Here is a 9,653-nt window from a genome sequence, read left to right on the forward strand (position 1 = left end):
CAACAGCTCAATATATTGAGCCCTGAAATCCCAGTGGATAAAAGCAGGAGTGAACTTCATGCTGCAATTAATTATCCACACTTTAAATATAATGAAAATAAACAAGCTGAATTCCTTCCGGTGTATCGAATGATAATTGACCTTTAAAGTCCATTGGTATCAGGTACGAATAGTAAGCATCAGAGGTTGAAAATCTTGATCCAAAAGATATTTTTCAGATTAAAATGTGGAAACAGATATGTGCTTCTCATATATGTATAAACATAGACTGATCCTAGCTACAGTCGGTGGGAAAGGGCTGCGTTCCAGCCATGTAACCTATGGGGCTGATTGTCATCCCAGCAGAGATTCAAGAATCCAAGATACAGACGCCACTGGCCACAGCTCTCGCTGCTAGCTGTGAGAATCACAGTCTCTGGTAGACCAGGACCTAATGGGCTACTTGCAGACCCCATATGACTCCGTACAGAAGACCATAAGGAGAAAAACACTGACAGAATCAGAGAGAAAAATGGAAAGACCAAGAGACTCTCAAGCCAAAAAGGATAGAAGGATGAGGGAAGAGACCAAAACAGAATAGGAGAGATCTTTTATTTGGAAGATTGAAGAAATGGTGCCTGTACATAAATGTTAATTTTCTCCTGATTGATAAGCATGAGCTTCAAGTATCAAGAAAAAGAAGTTACGATGTGCAGCCCATTAACTCTTTCAACCTCTAATGCCCTGAGAAATTCCCAGAAAGTCTCCTTAGAATTGCCACAAGTCACCAATGTTTCCCAGCGCTCCCCAGTAATACCCTAAACAGTAACTGTTAAGTAAATAAAAGGTGATTTACAATTTAATAGTAATATTTTTAGTCTTATTTCATTATAAGTATCATAATGTCAGGAAACTGATGGCTATTGATTTTTTTAAGTGTTTAAATCTGTTTAAATATAGCTTTTCCTTTTAAATGGAAAAACAAAAAAACCGAATAAGGTGCTTGGCAATGCTACCCATTATCTATCAACTTTGCCAACTGTGTCACGGGGAGATGTCAAAGGTCCCACCAGAGGACAAAACAGAAGGAAGAGGGAGATGTGCACCATGAGCTGGCCCTGTCATAGAAGGGGCTGGCCCCTCTGAACTCAGCGACTTTCCCACCAAAAGATAATTCAGTTGCACCTCAGGTTTCATTTTGTTGTTAAAAGTCGATTACTTTCTGACGGAACCCGAATAGCTCCAGGGCAGAGTTGATCCCCACTGATGTTCATTGGTGAGGAAGTCACGGAGCCATATGTTCCCATAAAAGAGCATGCTGCGAGGTGAGGGAAATTACTGCAATTACTTCTTCAAAGGCTCCTGGGGAACCAAACTTGCTGTGACTTTCTATGAATTACATACAGGAGGTTTCCACCTACAACACAAGTTTGTCAAAGCTCACTAGAAGACGATTATGAGAAAAGTGGAGACAACAGGAAGACTCAACTATTTCACCTACAGGTGCCTTGAAAAATGTCTTGTTTCTGTTTCTTCTAATTAACTAGGATTCTCTTTTTATTGCAGTGCTTATTTTGGTGTAAAATAGTGTACCTGGCATCTGTTCTGTGTTTATGAACTTGGATAGACCCTGTAATTACCTTTAAGAATTTGAAAACTAAAATAGTAACTTTGTCACATACACACCGGCATACACACACACACACACACACACACACACACACACACACACACACACACACACACACATTTGTGTCCTCCCTGTCCTCTGTTGGTCCTGTAAACTCATAGGCCACCTTGAGAAGTCTTCTTCAAAGAAACCATATGAAAGCTGGACTCTGAAGCTGTCACTGAATTTGGCACAAAATAACGGTATATCCTTGTAAGTGTAATCCATCTGAGAGGAAACCACTAGGGGTATTAGAAGAGACGTCCTGGAGATCATAATCCTTGAGTAAATCGTTTAATCCCTTTTCTCCCTAGTTACTTGCTCTGAAAAAATAAAGCAAACGATATCATCTCCACCCCTCCCATTTGGCTTCCTGAATCCTTGTCATGTGGCTTAATAGCTAACAACAGAATTGGTTGTGAAAAGAAAAAACTTAGATATATTTGCTGCAACAGGAGTTCTGGTTTCTATCTCTGCTAGCTGACAAGCCCCAAGTGTTTATGTCATCACTGAAGTCTGTGAAAGCCCGAGTGGTTGTCGATGGGGTCACCTATTTTTCTCAGCCTAATGGCATGTTTATTTAACCGAAGTCCGTATTTGGGAGCTGTAGGCAAGTAAAAAGTGTTATAGAATAGCAGATCATTTTTAAAACTAAAGACTCCACGGCAAACGTAAGGCTAAGTAAACACAACTTGGATGTGTTAAGATGGATTGCAGCCAACCTCGAACAGTCCTTCACAGTTTTTACTTGTTTTCCCACACATGATCTCATTTGATCCTTGCAACAACCTTGAGATACTTCAGTCACAAAGAGTTGTTATCCGTACTTCACAGCTGAGGGAACTGAGTTCCAGAGAAGTTAAGTGGCTTTCCTAAGATCACAATTCTAAGCAGCAAAGTCTATATATAGAGCTAAGTTTTCTGACTCCAGAACCCATTTTCCTTTTATTATATCTTGCTGCCGTCAACTAAATATATAAACCATTACATTAGGGACAGGCTTTCAAAACGACAAACATTTTGCTGGTTTTTAAAAGCTATTAGCAGTTGCACAGAACACCAAAGTCTGGCAAACTTGGCAAAAAAGCAGACAGACACAGGGCCAAGGCATTCCGTAACTAAAATCCCCAATGTGTTCGCTCCTGACCTTGACCTTACTAGTTATAAACCTTCTCAGTTGTTTTGTTGAATTTATACCATGTAATTATTTGGAGAAAATGTAAATCCTTGACCATCAAGGAAATGCCCATCACCTATCTTCAACAATTAACATTTTATTATGCTTGCTTTGCCTCATATCTACCTGTCTATTCATCCCTCTATCCAACCAGCAATCCACATTATTTTTCTGAAGTTGCAGACATCAGTAAACTTTACCCCTAAACCATTCAGCATGCATATCATTATATAGAGTTAAATATTTTCTTATGGTTCTCTTTTTTGGTTAGGTATAATTTGCATATAATCAAATGCACAAATCTTTTTTTTTTAATTAAATTTTATTGGGGTGACAATTGTTAGTAAATTTACATAGGTTTCAGGTGTACAATTTTGTAATACATCATCTATATATCATATTGTGTGTTCATCACCCAGAGTCTCCTTCCATCATCAACAAGACAAATAACAAATGTTGGAGAGGCTGTGGAAAAAAAGGTACCCTCATACACTGTTGATGGGAATGCAGATTTGTGCAGCCACTGTGGAAGGCAGTGTGGAGGTTCCTCAAAAAATTAAGAATAAAATTACCGTATGACCTAGCAATGCCTTTCCTGGGTATCTACCAAAAAAAATCTGAAAAAATGCACACATCTTAAGTGTACCATTCAGTAAGTTTGCCAAATGTATGTGCCCATGTAACTCAAAGCTTTATCTAGATACAGAGTATTACCCTCACCACAGAAAGTTTTCTCTCCTCATGACGCTTCTCAGTCAATTCCTTCCCAACTGCTATTCTAATATTTGTCACTATTGTCACTATCAGCTAGTTTTATCTATTCTAGAACTTCATATAAATAGTGTCAGTATTTATTCTTTTGTGTTGATTATCTTGCTCAATATCATGTTTTTGAGATCCATCTGTGTTGTTTTGTGTGCGAGGCATTTACTCCTTTTAATTGTTCAGTATTATTCTATTGCAGGTATACACTAATTTTTTTATACACTTTCTTCTTGACAGATACCTGGCCTGTTTCTATTTTGGGGTTATTCTAAATAAACAAACACTTTTATAGAGATATTGTTATGAATATTTTCATTTATCTTGGGTAAATTCCTATTGTAGAAATGAAATCACCAGGTCATAGGGTAGGTGTATATTTACTTTTATAAGAAACTTCCAGAACTATTTTCAAAGGAATTGTACCATTTTAACCCCCAAAAATAATTCTTGAGAGTCCCTGTTGCTCCACATCATCATTTAGCATGGTCAGTCTGTTTAATTTTAGCCATTCTGATGGGTGTTCACCATATTCATTTTTCATTTACAAAATAAGAATACCCACAATAGAAAGCACTTCCATCACCAAGGGATGACTTAGGCAATATCTGTCTTCACTTATCCCTATTTCTATATCAATTTGGGTTTCTTAAGCCATATGATTAATACATTAAATCCTAATTTTAACCCTTAGGAGTTGATTGAAAGATCCATAATTTGGCAATTATTTTAAATGTTTTTGCATTCAACTTGCACTCTAAAAGACTGAACTATTGTTCAAGTTCATTTTATGGGTGTTTTGCTATTAATACTAAGGCTTTCAAAATAGTCAAAATGATCAGGTTAGCTCTTGACTTACACACAATAGATAGATAAATTAAAAAATAAACAAATAATCACAACCTAGTCACTAACTCATAAAATGTCTTTTTTTTTAAGATTTTTATTGGGGAATTGGGGGGATGGGAACAGTGCTGGGGAATTGGGGAAAGGGGAACAGGCAAGTTGCTGTTGTTTTGTTCTTCAATCTAGTTGTGGAGGACGTTGCTTCACTGGCCCAAGTTGGCACCATCATTGCGCTCTTCTCTGGCGAGGCAGATCAGTCGCCGGCTTCTGGACGGCCGCTCACTGCGGCTGCTGGCCGCTCACGCTGGCTGCTGGCCACACACGGTAGCCCATTGCAATCCACTGCCACAGGGACTGCAGCCCACGCCGTCGCCGGCGACTCATGGCAGCCCAGCTCCAGGTTGAGCTGTTGTTCAGCATCTTAGCTGTGGAGGGCAGTGTCACTGGCCCTCACATGTGGGATCCGAACCGGGGCCCTCTGGCATCCCAAGCGAGTTCTTAACCATCGCGCCACTCAGCCGGCCCTCATAAAATGTCTTTGACTGAATTGAGTATCACTTCATGAGTGAGTCTCATAGAACTAAACTTTGACTAAGAAGACTGAATCATTTTAGACTAAGCATAAGTAACATGTAGTAAATTTACCTCCAAGTTAAGTTGCTTCCAGTTCATGGAGGAAGTCCATAGGCCTAATTTTATTTTTATGTAAATGTTTCCTTAGGCTTTATAATTTACCTCTAGGAATTTTCAAGCTTTTAAATGGCTGTTTTCTTGGCTTTTCCTCCACTCTCCGTGGGCTGACTCTTGGTCATTTGTTATAAAAATAACCTATTCTTAATGCTTCTCAGAAATGTATATCAGTCCACTGCTTATAACGTTAGACATATTATAACCCATTTGACAATTTGCCTTTTAATGAGCTTTTATTAATTAGTGGCTGTAATACAGCTTAGTGCTCTAAAGTGGGAGTAATAAAATTTACAAGCCTTGAGGTTAATGTATGCTGGTCAAGGCATCATGAAACACTGATATGGAAGATAACTTAGCCATAGCTCGTTAATTAGTTCCTTTCTTTCCCTATATATACTTCAATTTTCCCAGCTATAAAAGAATAATCTATAAGTATGTGTGTGAATTTTTTAAGCAGAAAATTTGTAATGAAACTTTAGCATCAATTAATTTTTGTTTGGCAGGTTGTATATCTGGTGGTACCTGCAATATATAGTTCCTTCCCACAACATTTAGAAAGGGCAAAATGGTTCCACAGTTCTAGAATTTTTATTGGTTACAAAGGCATTAGGGAGATGGCAGCCAAGGAAATGTGAATTAGGCATTTTAGTTTCTGTTCTGACTTGCCTTTTTAAAGAAACTCTTAATACATAGCTTTAGCTCTCTCTATCTAGCTATAAAATAATAAACAAAATACACTGATTCTAAAGATATGTTAGTATGGTAGTCATTTCTTTAAAGTATATAAAATGTCATCTATATATGAGATTTGCATGTTTTTTGGAATTAAGCCACTAGGCACATATTTTGTATTTCTGAAAATAAGAATACTTCATGGCTTGGAATGATACTGTACTCCCTAATTGCCCACTCATCAAATATACATACAACAGAATCATTATAGGTTTTTGGGGGTTTTTTTAGCCTGCATATGAGCCACCAGGGCGAATGTTATGCGTAGGTGAAAACAGGCAGCTAGCACTGAGATGATGAGGCAGCACAAAAAAGACCTTTCTGCCTTAAAATATTTTCCCTCTAGCCTGCCTTTGGAATAAGACATAACCTTCAACTTTTTCTCTCAAAGTCAATGTATTAGCAGGTAATATCCCAGGATTACTTTTTATTACACAAACTATTAATACCCATTATCCCTTCAGAGTCTAGCAGAGCAATGAGAAGATGGGACAGTCAGAGACATTTTGAGAGGCTGAAATGATATGAAATAGTGAGATGTTGTGTGTATGTAGCTGGGCGGAGTGAGGGTTGGGGGAGTGGGGGTGTGGAGGAAATCCAGGCATCAGGAGGACAGCTTCAGGGTGGAAGGCACCTATGGCAGGAAGTTCTGAAAGAAAGTCCAGGACTTTTGCCAAAGATATATGCTTCCAATGCTGTCCTAGGGCTGGATCTGTGAGATACAAATGAGAAAATAATGTAACCTTTTACTTTTCAGGTAAAGCCACATTTTGCATGTAAGCTCTTTTGAGTCACTTTGTTCTTTCTGACACAGGAAAGACAGAATAGCTTTGCAGGCATTATTGGTACAGAGGCAAAGAATTTTGCATTTTCTGGTGTTATAGAAGCCATACAGTTAGACAAACTCTGCTCATCTACTAAATAAGCACTGAAAATGAAAACTGTCATTGTAAAGTGCTATGTAAATACAAATTCTTTTTACTGTGATTCCAGAACTTAAATAATTCTTACCCCATTTTTGTTCCTGCTAATTACCCCTGACATTTTGCCACTGACCCACTTTGCAAAGGAATCAAATCCAAACACTGCATTATTTAATCAGATTTCATTGCATTTTAAATGAATGGGGATAGAAGTAAAGACAACATATTAGGACAATTGACAAGGGTTCACTTTTAGGCTTCTTCCATTTCTAATCTGTCTCTAAACTTTATCCCTCTTGTTTAGTTTGCTTTATTCAACACATGCTAATTTAGTTGCATATAGAAGAGTTCTATGGACAAGTAATTCCTCTCTTGTTAACCAGAAAAAAAAAGTGATCACTCCATGTTTTAGCATGTTCACATTTGTGTTTTATCATCGCAGTTAATAGAGAAAGGTTCGAGGACTTCAGAAAAAAATTTAAAACGTAACTTCAGTATTTATTTATCTTTAGATTGTTAAGCATAATTATTAGAATTTTATTACTTTTCCCTTTTCTTATAAAATTTTTATTTTTCCATTAAAAACATTTGGCCTCTCATAAATTAACCATAGCAAACAATAAAGGACTATCCGTTAGACTGAGACTAAAGTCCTTCATAAAAATAATTCTCCTTTTGGCTCTCTAATCATATTATGCTAGGGTCTTAATATTAAAAAGAATCTTATAACTGGCGATTGAATAGCTCTTCATTAGTTTCTCTGAAAATAAGAGGTTTTAATTTCTTTTGCAGGCAAGCATATTTTTATGCTTTAAATATATTTTGGAATTTGTTCCAACATTTAAATTGAAAATGTCTGGTATTTTTAATTACTTAAAACGTTTATGATTTTAAGCTCCCAGCAGAAATCTGCTGCTGAAGGGCAAAAGAAAATTAAGAGCTGTTAGTCAGAAAGACATTTATGTAAGAACTATGACATTGGTCATTGGTTTGAAAGCAGTAAGTACTGTATTTTAAACTCAAAGCTTTAAAGAAGATTTGTGGAGCAGTTTTCCTCTTAGGGCTAAGGCAAATGGCTGATGAGTGAAATCCTGGGAATGTTCACAGCTTTTTTCTTTCATTCTGTTGCAGCCCAGAAGATGGTGAGATCCATCCAGAAATCTGTCGGCTTTATATCCAGCTGCAGTGCTGCTTAGAAATGTACACAACAGAGATGCTAAAATCCATATGCCTACTGGGGTCTCTTCAGTTTCATCGAAAAGGTATCTATCTACATTTAATATATTGCCTTAAACATTGAGGAATGTGAAACAAAAGCTCATCTTTTGCAAAGTACCTATATGCACTATATGTCTGTCTACACACAATTAGAATGGATGTAAATGTTCAGGAAATGTTTGATATAAATTAATAAAACAAGTCAATATCAGTACTAAGTGCATAAGAACACTGATCACCTTGAACAGGAATTGTGGTAGAAACAGGTCTCAATTTATTATATTACCACTTGTGAACAAGACTGGTTAGCATCAGCACAGACATCAAAAATATATGATCTTATTAGGCAAGTAAATGCTATCCAAGATTGCTGCTATTTTCCTAAATGAATTAGCTTGCTAGAAGACAAATTACATATTGTATCCCAAAGATATAAAATTAGGGGAAACTCAACAAACAATAGGTAGACATATTAATAACAGAAAATTTCATTACCAGGCTTAAACTATAAAGAGTTGGCTGAAATGACCTGACGCCTCCAGCAGTGGCAGTGACTTCAGCATGGTTTATTCAGACTATTGACTCCCATTCTCAGTGATGCTCTGGCTTCTTGTGGGCATTGGCTTTATCCTCAGGCTGTCTTCCCCACAATAGCAAGCTCATTGCAACAGCTCCAGTCATCATATCTGCATACCATGGGATCCATAAAAAGACAGAATTTCTCCCCGCTATAGACTAGCAAACATCGTGAGCTTCATCCTGATTGGACCAAGCCAGATTATAGGTCTACACTTAAACCAATCACTATAGACAGAGGGATGGAAATTATACTGACTGATTTAGACAATCAAGGCCCATTCCAGGAACTAGGAGAGGGTCAACCCACCCATGATGGGAGAGGGTGCAATGGAGTAGATGCTGGGAGGAAGCCAAAAGTTTCCATTACTGGAGGATTCAACTATATTTTCTTTAATTCATCAAACAATAATTTATTGGGAACTTCCTGAATGCAAACATTTTGTGCTTGAGCTCAGGAAAATTGGGGGTAGATAGAATGTAGTACTTGCCTGTAATTTTAAATTCAGGGATAGAAAAGATCAGTAAACTCTAACACTCAGGAAAAATCTTGTATAAAGGGTAGAACTTGAGCTGGATTGTGAAGATAGGGTTCAGGTAAGGAAAGAAACAGGAAAACATTTCAGAAACAGTGAAAGTAGAGATTTGAAATCAGATGAGCATTCAATTTTTGGAGAGGGCTAAATGACATGATAAAGTACTTATAAAAATCAAATGTTGTGCATGCACATATGTATGCATACAGCAGGACTAAAAACAAGATTATGCTATGCTGCATGATCAGTGTACCACAAATCACCCAGTGTCCAAGTTACAAATCTTTTCTTTTTTCATTCATTCAACACATATTTAATAGCCAGCTACTATATGTTGTTAGTCATCCTTGAAGTCTACTACCCTAAACCTCAAATTTAATAATTTATAATTCATGTTGACTATTAGCTTCTAAACATCTCTTTAATCTTTTGCCCATGTCTACTGTTAGGCCATCATCAAGTGTAACCTATGTTATAATAGTACAGATTTATCCCCCGACTTCCAGCTTCCTTTAGAAAGGAAGGGAAGGAGGGAGGGAGGGAGG

General features: G+C 37.3%; 1 protein-coding gene across 3 annotated transcripts in view; it reads left to right on the forward strand.

Annotated features, from left to right (window-relative positions):
* RGS7BP (regulator of G protein signaling 7 binding protein) overlaps positions 1–9,653 on the forward strand; it is a 96,848-nt gene that overhangs the window by 56,794 nt on the left and 30,401 nt on the right. For all 3 annotated transcript variants that reach the window (XM_019652440.1, XM_019652438.1, XM_019652439.1), the window contains exon 3: positions 7,910–8,040. In XM_019652440.1, the coding sequence (XP_019507985.1) occupies positions 7,910–8,040 (131 nt within the window). The remainder of the gene's footprint in view (positions 1–7,909; positions 8,041–9,653) is intronic.

Source organism: Hipposideros armiger, unplaced genomic scaffold (assembly GCF_001890085.2).
Source record: "Hipposideros armiger isolate ML-2016 unplaced genomic scaffold, ASM189008v1 scaffold_179, whole genome shotgun sequence".
Taxonomy (NCBI): domain Eukaryota; kingdom Metazoa; phylum Chordata; class Mammalia; order Chiroptera; family Hipposideridae; genus Hipposideros; species Hipposideros armiger.